Consider the following 27760-nt stretch of genomic DNA (forward strand, 5'->3'; position numbering starts at 1 on the left):
TGCAAAACGATGTTTCAGCTTCTTGAAAGTCTTCATTGGGGTTTTGCGTATAAAGTGTTGAGGGTTTTGAAGGAAACAATTTACAACGTCAGACGGTGCTCAGGGCGTATGTGATATGGGTAAGGTGCCTGAGAATGCATAGACAAATTCGGGGACCTTATCCATACCACAGATGCCCTGAGCACCGTCTGACATTGCAGATTGTTTGCCCAAAACCCTCAACGCTTTATACGCAAAACCCCGATGAAGGCTTCTTAGAAGCCGAAACGTCGTTTTGCATGGGTTGAGGTGTACCCCTTTTTGCAACAAATCAAGAAATAAAAAGTTCAAAATTCTATTTGACCCTTTGTTATCTCTTGAGTGCTGGAGTTATCCTTTATGATTACTGACATTTTTCTACAGAGCACCTATTTATATCCTATTTTGTATACTGATTATTTAGAGACATGCCTCTTTTTTAAATTCTTTGCTGCTGCCCCATAATTATGGTGGGTGGAGCGTGTGAAGTGCGATTCTACAGGCGGTCTGAAGTAGATATGAGCGAACATGAGGTTTGCTTATTGAACTTGAACAACAACTTAAAAAAATAGGGCTCGGATTCAAATTTATATGTAAACTTAACTCGCATGAGCAGAGCTGTGTTTGGGTACACTCAGTGCTCAGCCCTATGCGAGCCGATTGCAGTGTTTAGACGGCGCACACTGGGAGTAACAATAGTGTGATCACAGAAAGTGTGCAACCCTACACAAAAAATTTAAAATGCCTGCCCACCCTTTCCCGGAAGTGATCTTCTTCTGGCTGGCTGCATGTGGGAGGAGACTAAAACTGCTAATTAGTGTTTTGGAACCTCCTCAGGCAAGGTTCAGACACATGAAAGTTTGGTTCATTTGCTGCCAGCAAACCAAACCTACAAAGGTTTGCACATCTTTAGTCTGAAGATATTAAATAAAATGGCATAGGATGCGGCACATATCGAAATTTCAGCTCAATGACCTATTCATTAAACTGAAATCTTGATCTGCGCATGTGCCACCCTGGTCCCATTTTATTGAAGACCTGCAGGCTGCATGCAGAATCACACTGCGCATGCGCCGCCTACTGCAATGATGGAGGCAGCCGTTCAAAATTTCAAAAAGAAGCAGGTTACTGAATAATAATCAGTGATCTCTAGAAGAAACAGAGAAGGCAGATAGAGGGGCAAAAAAGAATAAAAAGACCCTACTCCCAAATTCCGACCTGTTAAACACCAACACACAGAAGACATCATTAGATGAGAACTTAAGAGGAAGATTATTCAACAGCCACAGATTGGATTCCGTCACCACAGGAATCCATTTAATCAGTATCACAGCCCCATTATGGCCATGGCTTTACTTTATATTGCTAAATCCTGCAGACAGCTTATCTTTAACATGGAAATTGCAACAGCAAGAAGGAAACGGTATGGAAATATTGAAATCACACATAGAACGTCCTTGGTCTGCAATTGCAAAGGCAGCTGCCAAAAGCGGATTTTGCTTATTTACGCACCCATGTGCACTTAGCATAGCATGGCATCATATTATGCCAAGACATGTAAATGCACATACTTCTGCATATGCTTCTCATTTTCTATACTAAACAAATAGAAATATATAGAAAAATTAGCATAAAATTAACATGTCTATTAATCCTGTGATTTTCCTTAATTCTTTCTTGGAATTGGAATTTCAATTTTTGAGGAGTATATATGTATCCCATTGCATAATATATAGAATTCTAAGTGCAAGTTTTATAATAAAATCATAGAAATTCATATATATGATTCCACTCAAGTACATGCATTGAATGTATCAACGTATCCTTCTGTCAAGGGCGAAGGACATGTATTCAGCAGTATTCATAGTGATAGATTAAAAAACACTGATTAGTTTTCTTTGATGTCCTTTAAAAGTGTATGTCTCCTTGTTCTGAAACCTGCTGTAAATATGTTTTTTCTCATTTCCATTTTTATTCAGTACAGCAATTTGTATTCCAGGGTTATCAGAAAACATAAAAATAAAAATGAAATACCAAAAGTAAAAAAATTGTTTAAAAGAACAGAGAGTCCTCAGTGGTTGATACCTTTTAATGGCTAACTGAAAAGATGGTAATAATTGCAAGCTTTCGAGACTACTCAGGTCTCTTCATCAGGCATGGTATAACACAAAATCTGAAGAGTCACGTATTTATACACAACAGGACTTAGAATAGTGCAGTAAAAAAAAAAAAAAAAAAAAAAAAGGAAAAAAAAAAGGACAAGTTATATGAAACAGAACTATCTCTATGGCAGGGGGACAAGCTGTTCTAGCCATAAATACTGCTGCAGTTCAGTGTGAAAGTTTTATTGTCCTTTGATAAGGGTCTGGTCCAGGGCTGTGACATGCTCGGATGGTCAGAGGAGCACATCTTTTAACTGATGTAAAAAGACATGAATCCATGAGACACATTCATTCCTTCTCTGAATGTGTCAAAGGTCATCATAAGTTTGTACTCCCATAGTCTCCTGTCTCTCTGGGACTTGAAGTTTCCTTTCAATACCAGCAATTTCATGTCCATGATGCTGTGGTCTGGGTTACAGAAATGTTTGGCCACAGGTAGATCCATCCTTTTTTCTCTAATTGTGTGGCGGTGAGAATTCATCCTTGTCCTGAGCTGTTGTCCTGTCTCCCCTACATACAGACCCCCAGTTGGACATTTGGTACATATAATTAAGTACACCACATTGGTTGTGGTGCAGCTGAACGTACCTGGGATCTTGTAGTCCTGATGTGATCTGGGAATCTTTATCTTGTCCGTTGTCAATATTAATGGACAGGTCTTGCATTTTTTCTGGTTGCAGGGAAATGTTCCTGTTGGTGTTGGAGAGGACAGGGAGCTTCTGACAATGATGCTTCTTAGATTTGGGGGCTGTCTAAAACACAGAAGTGGGGGGTCTGGAAAGGTCAGAGAAAAAAGGATGGATCTACCTGTGGCCAAACATTTTTGTAACCCAGACCACAGCATCATGGACATGAAATTGCTGGTATTGAAAGGAAACTTCAAGTCCCAGAGAGACAGGAGACTATGGGAGTACAAACTTATGATGACCTTTGACACATTCAGAGAAGGAATGAATGTGTCTCATGGATTCATGTCTTTTTACATCAGTTAAAAGATGTGCTCCTCTGACCATCCGAGCATGTCACAGCCCTGGACCAGACCCTTATCAAAGGACAATAAAACTTTCACACTGAACTGCAGCAGTATTTATGGCTAGAACAGCTTGTCCCCCTGCCATAGAGATAGTTCTGTTTCATATAACTTGTCCTTTTTTTTTTCCTTTTTTTTTTTTTTTTTTTTTTACTGCACTATTCTAAGTCCTGTTGTGTATAAATACGTGACTCTTCAGATTTTGTGTTATACCATGCCTGATGAAGAGACCTGAGTAGTCTCGAAAGCTTGCAATTATTACCATCTTTTCAGTTAGCCATTAAAAGGTATCAACCACTGAGGACTCTCTGTTCTTTTAAACAATTTTTTTATCTCTACTGGCTAACACGGTACAAAGATATATTTTACTTATACCAAAAGTATGAATACATAAGCCTTTATAATTATTAGTTTTATTATATAGGATGAATATAGTTTTTTATGCATGGAAATGTGTGCGTAATTATTAGTCAGTGATTTCACAAGATGTAAAACTGTCAGAATTGTTGCAACAGATGAACTAAGCTGATTGGCTGAGAGTAAGGTAGTCAATAAAATTCCCATTCTTCCTGATATTTCCTCTTGATGCAACATATTTTGAGTTATATGGCACAAGGTCCCCAGCTTTAAAAAATTAAACATAATTTTGCGATATGCTGTTAGATGTTCAGAAGAGTGGAAGCAAAGCGATTCCGGCAGCTAAATAGGAAAGGATTCTTAGTTACTGTAGTCAGACTGTGGAATACACTACCACAAGAGGTAGTAATGGCAGATACTATAACAGCTTTTAAAGAAGGTCTGGATGATTTCCTCAGTGCACACAACATTGTTGGTTATGAATGACTTAATGACAAAATATATAATTGATGGAGGAAGGTTGAACTAGATGGACCTAGGCCTATTTTTAACCTATATAACTATGTAACTATATTAGTAAAGATGAGTGAACCTGAGGTTTGGGTTCAGAAACCGACTGCCAAAAAAACAAAGTTCAGGTTTTAAGTTCGAGTGAGTTGCATGTGTAAACCACTCAAGCGAGCAGCGCTGTGCTTGGGTATGAGTGATCCTCAGCCCTGTATGAGCTGCATGCACTGTTTGAATGGCCCACACTGGGGGTAAAATCAGCAGGATCTGATGTAGTGTGCCCACATAAAAGTATATATATATATTGGAAAAACCCCATCACTTTCCTCCGGAAGTGATCTGCTTATGGCTGGCTGCATGTAGGCAGAGACACTAATTGCCCAATTACTGACTTCCATTGAGGTTCGGATCAAGTCAAGGTCACAAACCGGACCTTATCTAAGATTCGACTGTGCCCTCCGGACTGAACTTCCAAAGGTTCGCTCATGTCTAATCATAAGTGTCAATGTGGATGACATGTGAATTGCAGCCAAATAAGGGTTTTTCAATGATGTTGCAATATTGCATTGTAAGGAATATAAGTTCTTAACAAATTTTAAAGAAAGGAAAAGGAGGCCATATATGAAATAAGCAGTGAACACGTCACCAATTTTCTGAGTAAATATATCTGTAAAAGTGCTATTGACATGAATTTCTCACCAGCTGTCGGAACCAACCCATCTAATCCACACAGGCAAAGAAATCAAACCATAGATGTGAATAAATTAAGTTATGTGTAATAATGAGAAATGATGCAGGAAAAAAGTATTTAACATATGAAGGAACAAAGGAACAAAAAGCCTTGGAATGTCATGACACCAGCGGAAATCTATCAGTATTTAGAAAACAATCCTGTAACTCAGTGAAAAATTAATATCAGCTGGTTCAACTGATGGCCTATAAAAAGGTGTCACATTACCAAGTTGTTCCACAAGAAACATCACATGAAGGGTAAAACTAGTGAGCTGTCTGAAGACCTTTGCAACGTTATTGTTGCAAAACATACTGATTGCATTGATTACAGATGCATTTCTAAAATACTGTAGGTTCCAGTGAACACTGTTGGGCCATTATCCAGAAATGAAAAGAACAACATTGCACCATAAACTGGCCATGACTAGAGTTGAGCGCGGTTCTAGGTTCGAGGTTCTCCAGTTCTAGGCTCGAGTGATTTTGGGGGCTGTTCGAGATCGAACTAGAACTCGAGCTTTTTGCAAAAGCTCGATAGTTCTAGATACGTTTGAGAGCGGTTCTAGCAGCAAAAAGCAGGGCTTTTTACAGCTACAGTGTGCAGGAGCCATCGCTGGCAGCCTGCCAGAAGCTGGTAACCAAGATAAACATCGGGTATCCAACCAAAGCGCTTTGGTTAGTAACCCGATGTTTATCCTAGTTACGTGCAGGAAGCCCACACTTCCCCACTCAGCTCGCTCCGCCCCCTCCTGCCCGCGGCATGTACACATACATACACACACACACACACACACACACACACACATGGTCCCGCTCGGCTTACCTGCGGTGATGAAGTCCCGCCCTCCCGACCTCAGCGCTGTCACTGTCCTCCATGGCCGCCGCTTGTCACATCACCTCTCGCTTCCGACCCGAGACTGACTAGCGGTGACGTCACGGGCCTCTCGCGATACTTGGTGTGAAGGCGCCGGTCATTGAACTCAGTGACAGGGGCTGTCAGCAGTGCTGGAGATCAGCGCAGGTAATGTACCTCGCTGACAGCAGCACTTGTCATGCCCTGCAGTGACCTGGGCTGACCCATTGATGTTAGCTCAGGTCACTGCACTGCTCTCCCAGCCAATGGGGAACATCCTGCTCTTCATTGACTGGGACAGTGTGGATCGTCATGGCAACCCCTTGGATTACAGCAGACCTGGATTTGTTTTTCATTCTAATAAATTGGTTAAAGAGGGAATGTTTTGGGGAGTGTTTTTTCAAATAAAAATGTGTTTGTCGTCTATTTTTTTTATTACTGACTGGGTTGGTGATGTCGGGTATCTGATAGACGCCTGACCTCACCAACCCCAGGGCTTGATGCCAGGTGACATTACACATCTGGTATTAACCCCATATATTACCCCGTTTGCCACCGCACCAGGGCGCGGGATGAGCTGGGGTGAAGCACCAGGATTGGCGCATCTAATGGATGCGCCACTTCTGGGGCGGCTGCGGCCTGCTATTTTTAGGCTGGGGAGAGTCCAATAACCATGGACCTCCCTAGTCTGAGAATATCAGGCCCCAGCTGTCTGCTTTACCTTGGCTGGTGATCCAATTTTGGGGGACCCCTACGTGTTTTTTTTTTTAATTATTTATTTAATTTAAAATAACAGCGTGGGGTGCCCTCAGGTTTGGATTACCAGCCAAGGTGAGGTTGCCAGCTGTGGTCTGCAGGCTGCAGCCGTCTGCTTTACCCTAGCTGGCTACAAAACTAGGGGGAACCCTACGTCATTTTTTTTTTCATTTTTTTGGCTAAATACAAAGCTAAGCACCCCTTAGTACCACATGAAAGGCACCAAAGGGTGCTCCACTTTTTTTCCACTTTTTCTCCGTTTTTTCTCCACTTTTTCTCCACTTTTTCTACATTTTGTCTCCACTTTTTCTACATTTTTTTCTACATTTTTTCTCCACTTTTTCTCCACTTTTTCTTCACTTTTTCTCCACTTTTTCTCCACTTTTTCTCCACTTTTTCTCCATTTTTTTCTCCACTTTTTCTCCACTTTTTCTCCACTTTTTCTCCATTTTTTTCTCCACTTTTTCTCCACTTTTTCTCCACTTTTTCTCCATTTTTATCTCCACTTTTTCTCCACTTTTTCTCCACTTTTTCTCCATTTTTTTCTCCACTTTTTCTCCACTTTTTCTCCGTTCTTTTTCTATGGTCAGTCTACCCATTAGCTCTGCCATGCATACTGTAGCTCTACACCTACTGCACATGTTACTTTATGATTGACATCTCTTTCGTACCAGAGCTGTCTAAGCCTACTCTGACCCCATATTTGTCATTACTATATTGTCCTTGTACTGTATTATGACATTTGTATCATGTGTTTCATTTCTTGCTGTGTTGCAATTTTTTTGCTGCATCCCAATTGTACCTCTACATTGTTCGAGTTTATGTTATTGTTCTCTCACTCTTATGTGATACTGATTATTGTCATTTTTCATGATTACAAGCAGATAAGTCTAATCTGACGAAGGCTCAGGCCGAAACGTCATTTGTAACTTGTTTTGGACAAAAACATATATGCTTTTGAAAAAATTTTTTTTTTTAATACGGACCAATAAAGAGTGATTTTGCATTACTATCCGTTGTGACTTACTGACTTAGTCTGGGAGATTTAGAGTGCCGAGGTTACTCACTAATTTTATCTATTATTACCTCTGAGCACCTATATACCAGTGAGCAGAGCTTCCTCTACAGTAGTTCTCCTGATTAGGCATGCCCTTACCTCATGAGCAGGGCATTGCAGCTTTGGTAGCAACCATTACGACATGGACTCTGCTGCTGTGGACCCGGGGAGAGTGAGTGCAGATTCATTGCACCCACACTCCTCACATGAAGGGTCCGCACTCCTAGAAAATGGGGGATACGTTCCCTGAGTGTCTCCCCCCCCATATTCTAGACGGTCCAGAGTCGTCGTGGGACCCCTTTATTTTTTTTCTTACAATAAATTGGTGAAAGAGGAAATGTTTTGGGGACTTTTTTTTCAAATAAATTTCTTTTGTCGATTTTTTTTTTTTGTTAGTACTGACAGTTTATGATGTTGGGTATCTAATAGACGCCATGACATCACAAACTGCTGGGCTTGATCTCAGGTGACTTTACAGCTAGTATCAACCCGATTTATTACCCCGTTTGCCACTGCACCAGGGCACTGGATGAGCTGGGGTCAAGCGCCAGGATTGGCGCATCTAGTGGATGCGCCACGTCTGGGGTGCCTGCGGCCTGCTATTTTTAGGCTGTGAAGGCCCAATAACTATGGACCTTCCCACCCTGAAAATACTAGACCACAGCTGTCCGCTTTACCTTGGCTGGTGATCCAATTTGGGGGGGACCCTACTTTTATTGTGTAATTATTAATATTTATAAAATAATTATAAAAAAGAGCCTGAGGGGACCTCCACATTGGATCCCCAACCACGGTAGAGCTGCCAGCTGTGGTTTTCAGGCTACAGCCGTCTGCTTTACCCTAGCTGGCTATCAAAAATGGGGGGACCCAACGTCATTTATTTTTTTAACTATTTTTTTAATAGAAAAAATTAATGGGCTTCCCTGTATTTTGATTGCCAACCAAGGTAACAGCAGGCAGATGGGGGTGGCAACCCATAGCTGTCTGCTTTATCTGCTGAGAATCAATAATACCGCGGAGCGCTACGTCATTTTTTTAAAGATTAATTTTTACAGCACTGTGATGTCCAGCAATCAAAATACAGGGAAGCCCATTTTATTTTTAGTTATTTAAATAAATAATTAAAAAAATATATATGGGCTCCCGCTGCATTTTTTGTATTGCTAGCTAAGGGTAATCCAAGCAGCTACTGGCTGCTAACCCCCACTGCTTGGTGTTACCTTCACTGGCAATGGAAAATCCAGGGAAGCATTTTTTATTTTTTTGGCCAAAAAACTACAAAAAAAGGACGTGAGCTTCGCCATATTTTTGTATGCTAGCCAGGTATAGCAGGCAGGTGCTGGAAGAGTTGGATACAGCGCCAGAAGATGGCGCTTCTATGAAAGTGCCATTTTCTGAGGCGGCTGCAGACTGCAATTCGCAGCAGTGGGGCCCAGAAAGCTCAGGCCAACCTGTGCTGCGGATTCCAATCCCCAGCTGCCTAGTTGTACCTGGCTGGACACAAAAAGGGGGCGAAGCCTACGTCATTTGTTTTTTAATTATTTCATGAAATTCATGAAATAATAAAAAAAGGGCTTCCCTTTATTTTTGGTTCCCAGCCGGGTACAAATAGGCAACTGGGGGTTGGGGGCAGCCGTACCTGCCTGCTGTACCTGGCTAGCATACAAAAATATGGCGAAGCCCGCATAATTTTTTCAGGGGGCAAAAAACTTCTGCATACAGTCCTGGATGGAGTATGCTGAGCCTTGTAGTTCTGCAGCTGCTGTCTGTCTGTATGGAGAAGAGCAGACAGCAGCTGCAGAACTACAAGGCTCAGCATACTCCATCCAGGACTGTATGCAGAAGTTTTTTGCCCACCAAAAAAATGACGTGGGCTTCGCCATATTTTTGTATGCTAGCCAGGTACAGCAGGCAGCCACGGGCTGCCTCCAACCCCCAGTTGCCTATTTGTACCCGGCTGGGAACCAAAAATATAGGGAAGCCCGTTTTTTTTAATTATTTCACTTATTTCATGAAATAATTAAAAAACAAATGACGTGGGCTTCGCCCCATTTTTGTTTCCAGTCGGGTACAACTAGGCAGCTGGGGATTGGAATCCGCAGCACAGGTTAGCCCGATGTTTCTGGGCGCCTCTGCTGCGAATTTCAGTCCGCAGCCGTCCCAGAAAATGGCGCTCTCATAGAAGCGCCATCATCTGGCGCTGTATCCAACTCTTCCAACAGCCCTGGAGCCGGGTGGCTTGTTGGGTAATCATGAGTTAATACTGGCTTTGTTTTACTAGCCAGTATTAAGCCAGAGATTCTTAATGTCAGGCACGTTTGACCCGGCCATTAAGAATCTCTATTAAAGGGTTAAAAAAAGACACCACACAGAGAAAAAATACTTTAATAGAAATAAATACACAGACACATTAGAGACTCCATCTTTATTACCCCCTGTCAGCCCTCCACGATCCTGCTCTTCTGTCTTCTTTCTTTCTAGTGTAGTAGTAGTGACGATTGTAGTGAGGATGAGGTTCACCAGCCCATCACTTGGGGCTGGGGAACCTCATCCTCACTACAATCCTCACTACAATCGGGAAGCAGCGTGCAGCCTGCACTCCGTGAGTGATCAGTGCTGGCTGTCAGCGGTAACAGCGGTAACGCTGACAGACGCGTTACCATAGCAACGGTGCTCTCGGAGCTGCGGTTAGCGGTGACGTCACCGCTAACTGCGTTGCTATGGCAACGGTGATCTCCGTTAATGACCGGCTGTGTCAGCCGGTCCCTAACGGAACGGGGAGTCGACCGTGTGCTAGAGCATGTCGCTGGTACACGGCGATACACATATGTGCACCGTGTACCGGAGAGATGCACTCGCAGGTCCTACATGACGCGTCATAGGCATATGACCAGTCAGTAGCCAATGAGATAATAGCCACGTGACTGGTCACATGGCTATTTTGACGTCACGATAGGTCCTGCATCTCTGCTGGCAGTGCCGGTCACGGGAGGATTCAGCGATCATCGGATGGAATAGCGGCAGGAGACAGAGTGCAGAAGGGATCGCGGGGACCGGTAAGTGTTATGGCAATGTTTATTAACTGTTTGTGTACATTTATAATGCATTTTTATGTGTTTGTGATTGCCTCCCATTATAGCCTATAGGTTCGCGTTTGGTTCGTCGAACGTTCGACGAACCGAACTCGAACGGGACCTCCGTTCGGCGAACCGACCTCGAGCCGAACCGGGACCGGTTCGCTCATCTCTAGCCATGACCAATTGGTCCCAGCAAGATTTCAAACAGAGGAGTGAAAAGAATTATTAGAAGAGTTGTCCAAGAACCAAGAACTACCCGTGGAATCAATTGTTTCATAGAAAATAATAAGCAATGCACTCTATCTCAATAGCCTGTATACACACACACCACACAACACTACGTTACTGAAAAAGTATGTTCAAAAATGTTTAAACTTTTCTCAACAACATTTAGAGAAGCCTTTAAGATGGAGGGAGAATATAGTTTTTACCAAAATTGAATGATTTGGATGCCATGAAATGGCATATCATGCCAAAACAACTATACAGACAGTAAAGTTTGGAGGTGGGAACATTATAGTATGGGGATGTTTTTCAGCATATGACACCGGGAAACTTCTTATAATTAAAAGAAAAATTAATTGACAAATGCACAGAAACATTCCTGATAAAAATCTGTGGCAATCCATAGAATAGTCTAGAGGAAACGAGGGTGGAAATTTCACCGAAACACACAGCCAAGGAAACTCTCATTTGGTTTCAAATAAAGAAAAAAATGCTACTAGAATGGCTGAGGCGATCACCTGACCTGAATTTAATACAAAATTTATGGAAAGAACTAAAGCTCAAAGTTCATAGAGGGAGGCCACGGACCTTCAGACTTTAAAGCGTCTTTGTGTGGAGGCATCTTGAACCTGTCATAACCAAAAAAAGCTTTTGTACAAAGTACTAAATAAATTTCAGTTATCGTGTTTGATACTTTTTCCCGTGTTATTTTTCGTTATTAAACATCACTAAATTTATGGACATCTATAGTTTCATTTCTTTTCCTGTGTGGATTGAATGGGTTGTTACCAACATCTAGTGTGGATTTTGTGTTTGTAACACCTTCAGAAATATATTTACGTTGAAAATTGATGACGTGTTCAATACTTATTTCACTTGCTTTATGTTGTACTTTATTCCATAAGACTAATTATTCTTATCAATATTTTTTTCCTATAGTTATTGAAGCCATGAAACCAATAAAGTTCAACAGATGGGGTTTACCCGAAATTGACACAGAGACTATGGCAACCAGTGAACCTGGAGTATTTGCTGGCGGCGACATTGCTGGCTTCGCTAATACGACTGTTGAATCAGTTAATGATGGAAAGCAAGCATCTTGGTACATTCACAAATATCTACAGGTATGCTATTATTCTTATATATGAAATATTGGAGTAGAAGAAAAGGAAATATAATTCTATAATTAGGAGAATAGTTTTATTTCCATACACAAGGAACTTTTTCCTTTTCGGGAACCATAAAGAAACTTAGTAAAATGGGCACAAAAAGGATTCTATAATAACGGGGTCTCAATCAGGGTTTTATCAGCCATAATATGCTGATGAAAGATGAGTGGTCCCGTGGAAATTTGGGTTCTGTGGCTTCTGCTGGACTGTAGAAAAAGTTCTGTTCTGGACCCGTACTTGACCCGAACTTCATTGGAACTCACTGATTGGGCAGTTTGGCTCTTCGCCCACCTGCAGCTTGCCATAAACAGATCACTTCCGGGGGTGGGTGAGAGGGGTTTATCCACTATTTTTTTTTTGTGCACACTACATCTGCTAAGGGTGCAACCACACTTTGCTTTTTACCTGCTTTTTACCTGCTTTTTTGCTGCTTTTTCAACTGCAGCATTTAATGCCAAAATGGTTGTGTTCTGCTTTTCAAGCAAAGTCTATGGGAATTTGGGTTTCTTGTCCGCACTATGCAGTTCAAACTGCTGCCTTTTTGTTGCAGAACTTTGGTCAAAAACTCAGCTTTGCAGTGCAAAATCCAAATGGCAAAAACAATTGACATGTCAATTGTTTTTGCCATTTGGGTTTTGCACTGCAAAGCTGAGTTTTTGACCAAAGTTCTGCTACAAAAAGGCAGCAGTTTGAACTGCATAGTGCGGTCTAGAAAACCAAATTCCCATAGACTTTGCTTGAAAAGCAGAACACAACCATTTTGGCATTAAACGCTGCAGTTGAAAAAGCAGCAAAAAAGCAGGTAAAAAGCAGGTAAAAAGCAAAGTGCGGTCGCACCCTAACACTAATTTTACCTTGAGCGGGAGCCATTCAAACACTGCAAGCGGTTTGACATGGGCAAGCACCAAGCATACAAGATCACAACGCTGCTCGATCGAGTGGTTTGCATACAAAAAGCATCCAAACTTGATCTCTGATTTTTTTGGTGAAGTCTGTGTTCCCTACTAACACTGAACGCTAAAATTTGGCTTTGCTCATCTCAATTGCTAATACCTGCCTCTAGTAATTTGAATCTATGGTAAATTTTAAGAAAATTCTAGATTGTGTCCTTGATTACAGTACATTATCTCTATATCCAATACCTTCCATCAGTCATCAATACATTTGGCTACTTTCTTTTTTTTACTGGATTTATGTAATAGATGCTAGTCAATAGCCATCTTTGAGCTAAACATCGCACATAGGCTTCTACATAAGAAAAGAAAATACATTTTTTTGTATAATTTATATTTTTTAGAATTTGTTACTTTTTTTTGCTGGATGGCACAGCATTAATTTGAATTAATATCTTGTTAAATTGTACAAGATAATGTAATTCAAGTAAGGTTAAAAAAGACCTATCACTTGCTCCAAAAACATCAACTTAAATCCTTTGTAAAAGTTTGTGACTTCCTCTGATGCTACAGCTTTTTTTCATGCTGTGCTTCTTTGCACCATTGCAAAGATTGAAAGAAAAACTTTGGATAAGAAGCAAAATAGGGTATTATCCAAGCATACCGGAAGGCTAAAAAAGAGGCAAACAGCTCACATTGTCGGCTTGCGTCACCCACAACCAGTGTAAATCGCATGTACAGCTGCGGCACGGACCACGAGCCACAAGGGCTAAGCTGCAAAATCCAGGGGAAAACAGAAATAAAAACGTGGTTAACCTTGCACTGTCAGTGAAGGAATCCAATATAAATGCAGATTTGAAAAGAAAAGATGGTTTATTCATCGCGTTTTAAAGTAAACTTAAATTCTTCTTCAGGAAAGGCAACCAAAATAACTTTTTAATGTTTACTTTAGTGGCCTTTCGTGAAAAAGAATTAAAGTTTACTTTGAAACGCGTTGAATAAACCATCTTTTCAACTCTGCTTTTATATTGGATTCCTTCACCGACAACAGCGCAGCGTTAACCACGTTTTTATTACTGTTTTCCCCTGGATTTGCACCATTGCAAAGATATTTACTTGCATTACATTCTTATTGCAGTTTGTGAAATCTTTGCTTTTAGTTCAACTGGGTGTTTCTTCAAAATTCTTTTCTATGCGCATGCGCTTTCACCCATAAAGTATCAGAATCTTTGGAACTCAGAGATTTTTTACATACTTCCTTTTTGAGCAAGTGACTTATCTTCTTTTGAGAGTGGACTAATCTTTATTTTAATTTTGACTTCATTTGTTTCTTGGCCTATGTATTATATTGAAACTGGTTATCCAACTTTTTTAGACATTTTAAAAAAACATGCAAATATTAGAAAATAATTAAGAACCAATACCCACTGACAACTTTTTACCCTCGTAGACCCAGGGTTATAGCTCAACCTTCTCTCCTGGTGTATTATATGCAAGTGACCACTGCATACAATCAGTAGCTCCGTAAGTCACCTGTTAGCAACATAGCACCCTTGACTGAATGGTGAGGCCAGTAGTAGAACACATCACCACTGTGGCACCTTTTAGCTGCAGCAATGAGAAGGCGGCTACCAGTACACAAGCTAAGGAGAACTGACTGAGTATCAGTGCTGGATTTCTGGAGGAAAGTAGATGTAAGCAGTCATAAAAGGTTTGTCAGCTGGAATGGTAGTTTTTAACCCTTGTGTCGCGATTCAGTTTGGACTCTTCTGTTGCAGAGTTGTATTTCTCACCTGGTCCTGTGGTCAGTGTTTCCCTGTGCTTGGCCATTGGGAGGAGCCTATCCTTCCATGCCTTGTTCCTGGGATCGCTCCACTTTATAAGGATGTCTCCTCCATTGATGTGGTGCCAGTTATAGCCATATTCTGCAGCGTGCACGTCTGGTCCCTGAAAGTTCTCTTGATTCTGTCCGCTACCTCGTCCGACCTTCCTGACTTCAGTCCTCCTTGTTCCATCCAACCTCCCTGAGTCCGTTCTCCTCCATTTTTGTCTTACCTTCTGATCTTCCTCTCCTGCTGCCTGTTTGCTGTTCCGTCCCTGCGCCCCCTCCAACAGCTTGCTCTCCCAGTTCCCGACCTTTGGCTCACTCTTTACACTGACTCTGTCTATCCCTTCTACTGAGTGACCTCTCAGCTCTGACCCTGCTTGTACGACTTCTCTGAGTAATCAATATGTGATTACTCCTGTGATACCTTGTGGATCCATAGTCCTGTTACACACACCAGTGTTCCAGCTCCCCCTAGTGGTGACTTTACACATTGGATATCAATTGGGACTCTATTTACAGTAAAGGAAAGCCTTGCTTTGTTTCTGGGTTGGGTCTCCCAAGTATCTTTCCATTTTCTTATTCTGTCATAGCCAAGGCAAGTAAAATGAAAAACTTCAAGCAGCTTAAGTATGTTTGGTAGAAGATATGATATACTGAATATTAACTTTGTCTTTGAATGCAAAGATAAATAGTTGACATTCAGATGCTCCGAGATGGTTATCCAGAAAAGATCAGATATAGTAACATTGTTAAAAAATTACTTTTGATAGAGAAACGATATTTCCATGAAATCAAAGCGTAATCTGGTGCATGGCACACTGTTTTCTTCTAAAACATGTGGCAGAATTAATTTAGTCTTAGATAAAGTCTAATGAATTTGTGCAGATATCGTAGTGTGAATAATCTAGTGAGGTGAAAGTCAATTAGGATAATTAATTATTGCTCCCTGGTGATAGAAGCTACAGTATCACACACAGATATCCACTTCGCAAACTTTATGCAATTGCACAGAACATAAGACCAGGTTTTTCATAGGTAATTAACCCAGTGATATAGACAGCCCAATATTTGAGTTTTTAATAGGTCTAAAATGTGTTTTAATTTTAATGTATTTGAACAGGAATTACATGGAGTGGCTGTTACTGGCAAGCCGGAGCTGCCATTGTTCTATTCACCTATCGACGCAGTAGATATCAGTGTAGAAATGGCTGGACTGAAATTTCTCAATCCTTTTGGGCTTGCAAGCGCTCCACCAACTACTAGTGCCCCCATGATCCGCAGAGCCTTTGAGACTGGATGGGGTTTTGCTCTAACAAAGACATTTTCCTTGGAGAAGGTAAATTATGTTCATGAATATTCTTATGAGTCTCCGTACTTGGTTTTATAATTCTTCAATCCTTTATTCATATATTTTGTGTTCCTTTAAAGAAAAAATAATTTAAATTTCAGGCATGAACAGAGACAAAGCGCAAAAAATTGTGGACTGGTGTAGTGTTCTGATTACATAACTCACATGTGAAAATAGGTAAAACACTTAAAACTTAAACTGATCCACCCAGTTCCTGTACAGACTAAAATTCTTGACCCCACCATCCTTAGTGGTTCCCACATGAGATAGAATAACCCTAACCACAAAATAAGTGGGAGCACTCAGACCTAGGCTTCGTAACAGGCTTTGTAACAGGCTGTCAAAAACTTTTTGTACCTCTTAAGGAATCGGAAGACAGAGCAAAGTTCAATATACCTAACATAGAAAAGATGTACTGAGATAGAAATAGTTCGCAAAGTGAGTTAAAACATACCACAAAATGCAAAGTAAAAATATAAAGAACTTAATGCTAGGAGATTATGCCACCTACTTCCTAGCAAAAAATAAAAGCCTTAAGGCCCCATCACACGCAGCGATATCGAGCGTACCCGCCCCCGTCGTTTGTGCGTCACGGGCAAATTGCTGCCCGTGGCGCACAATATCGTTCGGAGCCATCACACGGACTTACCTGCCTAGCAACGTCACTGTGGCCAGCGAACCACCACCTTTCTAAGGGGTGGAGGTTCGTGCGGCGTCACAGCTTCGTCACTAAGCGGCCGCCCAATAGAAGCGGAGGGGTGGAGATGAGCGGCCGGAACATCCCGCCCACCTTCTTCCTTTCTCATTGCCGGCGGCCTCAGGTAAGCTGTTGTTCGTTGTTCCCGGAGTGTCACACGTAGTGATGTGTGCTGCCTTGGGAACGACAAACAACCTGCCTCCTCAACAATCAATGATTTTTTGAAAATGAACGACATGTCAACGATGGACGATTTGGTGAGTATTTTCCATTGTTAACGGTCGCTCGGTGTCACACGCAACGACGTCGCTAACGATGCCGGATGTGCGTCACGGAATCCGTGACCCCGGTGATATATCGTTAGATATGTCGTTGCGTGTGACAGGGCCTTTAACCTCATGAATCTCCCAATTGATAGTAGGATTGTGTTTAACCAACCAAGGCATACCCAACACAATTTTAGCTAGTAAGGAAGGAAACACCATGAATGAAATAGATTCTGTGTGTAACACTCCCATTCTCATGCACACATTCTCAACCTTAGAAGTAACATTACTTTGTGTAAGGAGAGAATTATTAATTACAAATGCTTAAATAAGATTATCAAGAGTCAAAACAGTGTACCCACACTTGATAGCAAAATCACTGTCTAGAAGATTTAAGGCAGAACCTGATTCAAAAAAATGCAGAGGAAGTTATAACTTCAAATTTGGCAAGACACTTGTATAAAAACAGTAGTATGTATGATAGATAACTTCAAACCTTTAGAACCATAGTTTTTACATATTAATAATTCTCTATCTTTCTCTTTACGGTTAAAAATATTATTATTGTATCTGAAATACTGAATCATTGTATGACCCGTTCAGCCACATTATAGACAGAGATGAGCAGGTGATTCAAGTTCAGTTCCCTACTTCGACTCTTCACAGGTCACAATTTGCATTGGTTCTCTTGCCTCAATAGGATGAGAGGAGGAAATCACTGAAATACCCTAAAATGTACTCTTATCCCTAAGATGTTTGTCCAAATATACTGCAAGTGACATAGCTTCTCCCACAGACAACAGGGAGACATTATAAACCATCATACCTCGCATCTGGCTAGAATGTCCCTGACAATATTGACTGTGGAGAGCTAGGTCATTCCAGGAGGTATCCACTGCCAAACATCTGAACTGAGAGCAATAATTCTCCACCTTATGATTTCCCTGAATGAACCTGTGGAGCATTGATTCAACAATACTAACCTTTTCAGAATCATCATAATTGAACCCCAAAGCAGAGAAAAGAGTGTCAACTTAGGGAAAACTTTTAGAATCCTCAGGCAAAGAAAATGTCCAGGCCTTAGGATCTCCAAGGAGCAACTATAGGATGCTACCCACTTGTTGACGCTCTCCTCTGGATGAGGCAAGACGGAGATGAAAAAACAACTTACATGATGAAAGAAAGATGGAAAACTTAGATTGTTCCCCATAGATGTGAGTAAATTTAACTTTCAGATCAGAAGACAGTTTTGGGTGGACTATAACCTCTCCAGTATTGGACAACACATGTTGTTGCCGCTTGATGTCTGCCACCTCTAAGGGCAAGGACCGTAACTGCACAGCCAAGGTGTCCAGTAGCACACACAAATGGAGTGGGCTGGTGATAAAGTTATGATTATGTATCCATTCACACAGGAAAATAGATAAAACACTAAAAACTGTTAATGGATCCATTTTCCATAGACTCCCGTGTTAAAAACCTGATCCTGCTAAATTCAATCTTTTCAAAATGGCCAAAAAAGTTGTGTTTGTATGAATTTCTTGAAAGAAAACAACAAAAAGAGGAATTAAATCCTCCAAAAGCTAAGCAAATACTCACAGACAAATGGCAGAAGATATAAACTGCCCAGGCCAAAAAAACTAATGCACTACCAGGGTGCAGAAAGACCTCCAATAAAAGGAGGAATCACAGGTGCGAGGAGAGCAAATCACTCTACCGTTTCCAAAGATGGAGGGATCAATTGTTTGATGGTAAAATTGCAAACTTGTGGCCTGCATAGGGCACTGTTCATACATGTAGGTTCACAGTATCTGGTAAGCAGCCTATTAGTTATGCCCATCCCAATAGATGCAAGCGATCTCCCCTCCATCTTTGGAAACGGTAGAGTGATTTGCTCCTATTGCACCTGTGATGCCTCCATTTATTGGAGGTCTTGCTACATCCTGGTAGTGCATTAGGTTTTTTGGCCTGGGCAGTTTACATCTTCTGCCATTTGTCTGTGAGTGTATGAATTTCTTGGCAACAAATCCATTCAAATGGATGACTACTGGACATGTGAACTCAACCTAAATTGGGTCAAGATTAGTGAGGAGCGAGTATGCTTGTTACTACTCGGTACTCGCACGAGTATCAATGTACTCGGGCTACTCGGCGGGGACCGAGTAATCTCGTGATACTCGTGCTGTACTCGTGGTCTTCATGTTGGCGCTCTTTTTACAGCCATCCCTTATGCAGGGATTGGCTGGCAGACCACTGCAATGCCACAGCCCTGTTACTTGTTGAATTGCAGTGATTGGCCGACCCGCACAGCATGACCGTGCCTTTAGCCCGACACTTCCCCGCTCGGCTACGGCCCCTCCCGCACTCCACTCCGCGTGTATATATATATATGCACGCTTACACACACACGCACGTTTTTTTTTTTAATTTACAGTTTTATGGTTTCTACATGCTGCCGGGGGTCATTTCAGAATAATACTCGGGTCTCCCATAGGATAACATTGGGCTCGGTGCTCGGGCCGAGTACACGAGTATTTTGAGATGCTCGGCCCGAGCCTCGAGCTCCCGAGCATTTTAGTACTCGCTCATCACTAGTCAAGATCAGACGACAATGCTCGGACTGGCCGCAACTCTCCCGACCAGAGTGTGACAGCTTCATGTACTTCTAAGCCACTTTCACACTTGGGTCAGGACAGCTGCAGCCAGTCTGAGCATTGCGGTCCAATCTCTGTCCGATTTACGCAGTCGCTTGTGACATGAGCTCCTTAGTGAAACATTTTGAGCTGCTGACATTTTGCATATTAAGAATTCTGTCCAACTTGTAGCAGGAATCTTTGTGTATTCTTTGTATATTTACATTGTATAAATACATAAAACATACACACTTTTCAATTAAAGACAGTAGCAAGGCGACTTTTTAGCAGTAGCATAATGATAATTGCCTTGGAAATCAGTGCCTGTTGGAAAGCCATATTCTCCGGTTTGAATATTAATTATCACATTAGAATTATCAATTGTTTCAGCCCAGGAAGGGGCTTAAATCCATTGTTTAACCTACTAAGAAGAATTGACTTGAAAGAGCTCAGGTTTCCCAAGTCCCATACTAATGAGATTTTCTTTCCATAGAATCCTAATGAAGAAACACATGATAGGCATTAATTTACCCATAACGTGTTGCAATTTTAATACCCTTCAGCATAAATCTAAGGATTATGTTAGGAAATACTAGTCACTAATTAGATACTTCTCACACAAACCAAACAAAACCAATGTGTCTCTATTGAAGCTCGCACAGGATAACATTTTCAATTGAGACATTAAAGCAGAAACTGTCACTGCACAGCAACTTTGTATTGATATTCATATGGCCGCTGACCTGCTGAGTTGAGTTTAAGCATTGTCCGATTGGCAAGCAAGCCTTGATCAATATGGCAATCGATGTAGGATTCAGAGATAAAAGTTCATCGTAATAGATCAGTTACATTGTATCAAAAATATATGGCTGTCAGCTCGAGTGAACTATAACTGTCATCAGGGTGAACCCTAGTGGATGAAACAGAGCATTTAGTTTGGATCACATCATATTTGCTTTTCTTTTAGATTTTTTTTCCTCCCTTTCTCTCTTGTGAACGTGTAATAATTCTGATTAATCAGAGACATCTGCTTTCACTCTGCTGGTGACATGCATTGATTTGTATGGCTGTCACTTTCAATAATCAGCACGGCTTTCTTCATTACATGCACTCAGTGATGTGATTGTCTAGGCAAAGTTTCCTCTTTTTGTTTAATCTCTTTTTTTTTTTTCCCTTGCCTTTCACCTCATTTAACCACTACAAAAATAGTGCTACAATTATGTGCACATTTAATTGCACGCTAAAAAAATCTATACTCCGGGAATACATTGAATCAGCAGTATTTTACGCAGCGCAGCATAAAAGCAATAACCGAGTGAAGAAGAGGGAGAAGATGGAAGGTCTATTTACAGAGGGATATAGTCATTAAATCGAGTGCTGCGGTGGACTCCACATTAGCCGGAATAATGTATGATCATTGTTAAGTGGAGACGTGACTTACTAATCCATGAATGGATGTAGATCAGATATATACTTTGCAGCATGGCAGGTACATAATGTGCATTATTTATGGCTTTCTAATATACCATTAGCAAACCATTCCCCCTAATAGTGTGACTTAGAAGAATAAGCCGGAGGATGATGATGTATCAGAGATTCCTTCGTAGGAAATTGGGCTATTTTTTTGCACAAAGATCTTTTTTCCCTCTTCTTATTATGTTATTGTATTCTAGTTAGGCCTGCAGAATAGTTTTATGAATTGCCGTGGAAAGGCAGGTCGTTCTCCAAGGCCCAGGTACAATAGATTTTTTTTTTTTCGGCTCATATACAAGATGATGAGCTTGTTCACTATGGAACAGTGGAAGATGACGGTGCGTAATAGAAGCCGGCAGCGGAGCCTGCAGCACATGCAGAACCTTCAGAGCACTTAACCTCTTCTACTACCAAGGTCAATTTGTTTCATCTTGGAGTCATTTTATGAAGTAAAATATTACTTTGCCGCTTCATGGGAAATTTGGTAGCTGTAGAGATTTGGCTCGGTTATAGGTTTATTCTTAAATAGCAGATTGACCAAAGCAACGAGTAAAATGGCCAAGTTTTCTTGTACCATCACCAATGAATAGATACGAGGGGCTGCTGATAAGTCTTTGGGTTTGTATTCTTTTTTGTTTCTATGGTAACGAATGTTACATCACATAAAAGCCTTATGTGTCTAATATATGTTTTCAAAATTTTGAATTTTTGTTTATAACAAGTGTTCTGCGCATGCGGGAAAACAAAATGGTTGAGTCTAATGCGATATTCACATTTAGCAACTGAAAGAAGAGGAGTGATAAAATTCTTGTTTCTGCAATGAAAATCCGCGAAGGATATTCATGGTGATAAGTCGCAGACATTAGGGGATCAATGCCCTTCCTATTCCACAGTTAAGAACTGGGTTGCTAAATTTAAAACGGGCCACTTCAGCACCAATGATGAGGAATGTCCTGGACGACCGAGATTGGTTGTTGTTCCGGAGATCGTCGATGCTGTGCACAACCTCATACTGGAGAATCCACAAATTTCAGCTAAAGCAATAGCTGACATCTTGGGGATTTCCCGTAAACGTGTTTGTGTCATTATCCATGAACATTTGGACATGAGGAAACGATCTGCAAAGTGGGACCCCAAATGTTTGACAACAGATCAGAGAAGCATGCGAGTGAAGACTTCCCGGTCCATTTGTCAGCGTTTCCGGACTGATAAGAACTTCCTGTAACTTCCTGTAACTTCCAGGTCACTATGGATGAGACCTGGATTTATTTGTATGACCCTTAAAACAAGTAGCAGTCAAATGAGTGAACGCACAGTGGTGCTCCTTGTCCAAAAAAGTTCAGGGTGCAAAAATCAGCCACTCAGGTGATGGCATCTGTGTTCTGGGATAAGGAGGGTGTACTGCTAGTGGACTACTTTCAAAAGGGTTCCACTATCAATTCAAGGTATTACATTGAGCGTTGGGACCAGTTGATGGCAGCTCTCAAGGGCAAAAGGTGCGGCAAGCTGTCCAAAGGAGTCTTGTTCCTGCAAGACAATGCCTGCACTCACACTGCATAAGCAACCACAGCAAAACTAGCAGAGCTGAGCTTCCAGCTCGTTGACCACCCACCTTATTCACCAGATCTAGCTCCCTTCGACTATCATCTGTTTCAAACCTGAAGAAACACCTCAAGGGTACCAAATTTCACACCATTTCTGATGCCATGGCTGCTATGGATGCGTAGTTTGAGGCACAACCGAAATCCTTTTTTTGCTGGGCTTACAGAACTTGGAATACCGATGTAAGAAGTGTGGTGACATCAGTGGAGAGTATGTGGAATAAATGTAAAGTTTCATCATCCTATCTCATTTAATTTTGAGTAAAGCCAAAGACTTATCAACAACCCCTTATCAGTAAAAAAAAGAAGGAAAGTCTCAGCTCACCTCTCCCACAGAAGATCCAGGGCATGGACACAGTATTGACAGACAGAAGGGGATTCAAAGAGTAGAAATCCAGCAACTGACCTTCTTTTAAAATTCCAAATTTAATCTATAAATTTAAAACAAATCCATAATCCGGTAATAAAAATATTCCAGAAAAATATCAGGTGGAACCAGAAACAGACGCATTTCGGATGCTATTCTTCATTTATTGTTGTTTGAGAAACCAGGTCCTGGTCACAATGTCATGTTGTGACAATCTGCACCATGGTTTTTTTGAGCACGTGCACAAAACTGGGGATCTCAAATATATTTACTCATAAGTATACTTTCAGGGTGTGTTAAAGTAAGAGCTGTAACTAGCAACCTTTCTTTTGTGACCTATTTAGAAAACAATGTGCACATATCTCTCAAAAATTACCTAGCATATAGGTCACAAATTCATCTTTGTTATAGATCATTTGATCCAATGGCACTACATATCGACCTGTAAGACAATGGGGCAAATGTAATATTCCTGTCTTGCTCTGTTAGTTTAATTTAAATATTAAACAGTTGGTCTTTTGGAGGGGGGTGGATTTGAGTTCGCCGGTAATGGTTGGTATTACGCGTCTCTTATACCAGGCCAGAAAATTGTTGGCTTATCACTCTTTGAACCTGCCTCCTCCGGCCATCGAGGATCTTAAGGAAAGAGTAAAAGCTATACTTCGACTGGAGAGGGGAGTATAAGTTAGACGTTCTATAAGATCTGGGGGGCATGGTTGGATACCGGGCCTTCACTCCGCGGCGTTACTGCAGTAATGTGCGGTAGACCAGGTTTTTCTTCTCGTAACCAGTTAACAAATTTACTGGAATAGGGTGAAATGTGTATTGTTAGAACATATATAGTTGTAAAGATGTTGGGTAATGGGGACTACATTGGAAAATAGTATGTACTTTGTGACCCATACTGATGTGAGACGTGGACTACAGGTGCATTGTTTACTATATAACTTGTGTGTTTTTTGTTACCGACTAAAGGTTTTTCCCCTTTCTGTGATGTTTTTGTGGGGAAATATATTTTTATATGTGTTGTATAATTTTGGTGTTAAATAAAAATTAACCTGATTTAAAAAAAAATAAAAAAAATAATAAATATTAAACAGTTTGTACATGTTATAAACATTTGATGTTATAAACATTTGATGTAAGGGATCATGCGCTACACTGAATTGTGAAAATCAAATCATCTAACAAAGTATAGACAGGTCACAATATTCAGGGTACTGTAAAATCCTCTGCATTTTCCTTACTGTCTGCTGCTTTGCCTCATTTCTTAGTTCAGCTAGATAAGGTGGTTACGGGAGTCTAAAGGCCGCTTTACACGCAACAAAATCGCTAACGAGATGTCGTTGGGGGTCACGGAATTCGTGACACACATCCGGCCTCGTTAGCGACGTCGTTGCATGTGAAACGCAGGAACGACCGTTAACGATCAAAATTACTTATCTTATCGTTGATCATTGACGCGTCGTTCCATTCCCGATTATCGTTGCAGTTGCAGGACGCAGGTTGTTCGTCGTTCCTGCGGCAGCACACATCGCTACGTGTGACACCGCAGGAGCGAGGAACAACCTTGTACCTACACCCCCCCGCAATGAGGAAGGAAGGAGGTGGGCAGGATGTTCGTCCCGCTCATCTCCTCCCCTCCGCTTCTATTGGGCGGCCGCTTAGTGACGTCGCTGTGACGCCGAACAAACTGCCCCCTTGGAAAGGAGGCGTTTCGCCGGCCACATCGACGTCGCTAGGCAGGTAAGTATGTGTGATGGGTCTTAGTGATGTTGTGTGCCACGGGCAGCGATTTGCCCGTGACTTACAACCGACGGGAGTGGGTACGCTCGCTAGCGATATCGATAGCGATATCGCAGCATGTAAAGTGCCCTTAAGACACACCCACACCTCTTGTCTCATCATTGATCCCAGCTGCTGTCTACTCCCTCAAGCCTGCATTTTTGCCTCCCTTGATTTGCTTCCTGTAATGTAAGTCACTACTTATGGGTAAGAGTAGCCAGGAAAGCCGGGGTTCTTTAACAAGAGGATATGTATGGATACAGGGAGTTCACAGAGGTGTAGTCAGGTCAAAATCCGGGGTCTGAATTCCAGGAAGTCACGTAATAGATTCAGGGAGTAAACTGAGATGTGGTCAGGTAACGGTCCGAGGTCAAAAGCCAGGAGGTCACGGCAGAAACAGGGAGCAGGCAGAAATGAGTCAAACAACAGTCCAGGGTCAAGACACAAATATCAGAATTCATGCAGGAACACAGAGCAACAGCAGAACAACTGAACCAGAATGTACAACTAACAAGGTTCTGTGGGAGCATGCTCAGTAAAGAAACATATCACGTACCAGAAAGATTAAATACCTGAGCAATCAATCAACCAGACAGCTCAGGAAAAACACAGCAGAGCATCTCCTAGTGTGCAAGATGCTCTGCACAGAGGAATTGTGACATTTCCCTGTTTCAACCCTAGAATGCGCAACCATAGAAAACAAGCTGCGAGGCCCCAGGTATGCGTTCTAGGGTTAACAAGAGAAATATAATGATAAAGTACTGATTATCTGCCCACAAGTGACAAATAATAAATAATGAAGTAATGATTACACATATACTAAGGGAAAAAAGACTTAGTAAGGAGGATCGTAGAGGGTCACTTAAAGCAATTTACACTAACAATTATCTGAAGCTATAAAAATCTGTGCAATTAAACTCCTAACTGACATATATATATATATATATATATATATATATATATATATATATATATATACAGTTTAATCATGCACAAAACGGTATTATTTTAATACTAAGACCACTAAACTGCAAATTATCAGTATTTTTTATTGTTTTTCTAAAAGTATATTGATAAATAAATGTCTTGTATATGACTAGAGACTACAATTTTCCCTGTATTCAGACCATTTAGTTTTATTTTGTTACTGACAATCAGCTGGGGATAATTGAATAGATTTACAGATAAGCAGATATGACAAAATTCGACTCGGTCAAATTGCTAAATTTTCATTGCAAATTCAATTTGCAGTCAAGTTATTCTCTGTGAATTGAATGTTGCTTATTACATTTGGTGACATAATGAACGTAAAATATTAAAAACTAACAAAAAAACATTCTCACCACTCCCTTATTTGTTATTTGGCCCCTCCACTGCTGCTCAAGGCCCGCCATCTGGCCCTCAGAACCGCCTCTTCCTTTCCCTATTGCAATCTGCATCTCCTGTCCTGATCACTCTAGGTGGTGACTTCTGGTCGTGACCTGACCCCTCCGCTCAATTCAAGACAGAGCTCTGTAGCCCCGTTCTTGGGATACTCAGGATTGATGGATGTCCTAGAAGTTGGATGTCACCCTGTAATGGTAATATTCAGGGATGACTGTTCACTATAGTGGTAATGTTGAACTATTCTACATACTTTAGTAGTAAAGATTCTGGTAAAATGCATGCTATAGCAGCACTAGCTTTATAATATTGGTAACAAGACAAATATAATGTAAGCAGTGACTACCAGGGTTTCGCCAGGTATAAGGTAAATTCTGAAAAGTGCCGCAACACACAGAGTACACAAAGAACACGATACAATGGTGAGCCTCGGGCACTAGGGAGAAGGGAGTGGGGTCACCTCCTGCCACTTACCTGGAGCTGATCCCTGCACTCCCTAACATCTCTATATGGGTACTTCACCCGTCACTAATCACGTGCCTAAGCCCTCAGTTGATGAGAACTCCCCCTGGCTAGTGAGAAGGCCTGCAAGAGCACTATTCTCATAGTGTTGTAATACAATACAAGGGAAGGGAAACAAACAGGGTAAAATTAGACACAAAAGGAAATCATTCCAAACACCCCCAATCCAGCTAAACACCACAGCTGTCATGATTCTTCAGCTTCTTACAGAGAATAGCTCCTTTCAAATTGGTCAGCATAAGAATGAAAATTCTATAACTGGCTTCAGATTGTAAGGCAAGTGACTTTTTAAAGCAAAAGGGAGTAATTAAAAAAGAGCTGCACCTGGGATTAAGGCTACAAAGGATAGTCGGATAGGAAAGAGTCCTTAACCTCTATAGCACTAGAAGCAAGTAGATTTCACTCAAATATATGTAGTGGATCTGTGAGCAATAAGGCATCGATACCTTCCAATCCCAGATTCTCCAGATATTCAAACATTAATTGATTTTGCATGATAAGGGTGCATTCAGACAACCGTATGAATCGGCCTTGATTCAGATGACAATGCACCTACTGGCTGATGGGTCATGCTGTATCTAAACATGACAGCTACATAGAAACATATGAAGCTATCACACACGGGTCATGAGACCCGCCAGCCAGCCCGTGCATTGTGGTCTGATCTCGGACCGATTTATACGGACGTCTCAATGAACCTTTAAAGGAATATTGAAATACCTTGTAAGCAATCAGTTAAAATTTCCAAACTCTATGGTGTAACGTTAAAAAACATCTATGTAAAATGTATTGAAATGGAGACTTGACATTTGAAATTCTGATGTTCCCATTATGAAAAAGGTTGCTCTGCACAGTTTTGTTATGATATGAAATATTAAAATTTCACAATACAGTTTTGATGAAGTACAATTTGCCTAGCTTGCATATAATAAAGAAATTAAATGCTTACCAAGGGAATAGAGGAAAAATTAGAGCCCTGGCTGAACATCTGCTTGGAATTTTATTATCCTGTCCTGCTGACATC

General features: G+C 41.2%; 1 protein-coding gene across 2 annotated transcripts in view; it reads left to right on the forward strand.

Annotated features, from left to right (window-relative positions):
* Positions 1-27760, forward strand: part of DPYD (dihydropyrimidine dehydrogenase) — a 1712944-nt gene that overhangs the window by 960232 nt on the left and 724952 nt on the right. For both annotated transcript variants that reach the window (XM_075321045.1, XM_075321044.1), the window contains exons 12-13: positions 11711-11895; positions 15782-15997. In XM_075321045.1, the coding sequence (XP_075177160.1) occupies positions 11711-11895; positions 15782-15997 (401 nt within the window). The remainder of the gene's footprint in view (positions 1-11710; positions 11896-15781; positions 15998-27760) is intronic.

The sequence above is a fragment of the Anomaloglossus baeobatrachus genome, chromosome 8 (genome assembly GCF_048569485.1).
Source record: "Anomaloglossus baeobatrachus isolate aAnoBae1 chromosome 8, aAnoBae1.hap1, whole genome shotgun sequence".
NCBI lineage: Eukaryota > Metazoa > Chordata > Amphibia > Anura > Aromobatidae > Anomaloglossus > Anomaloglossus baeobatrachus.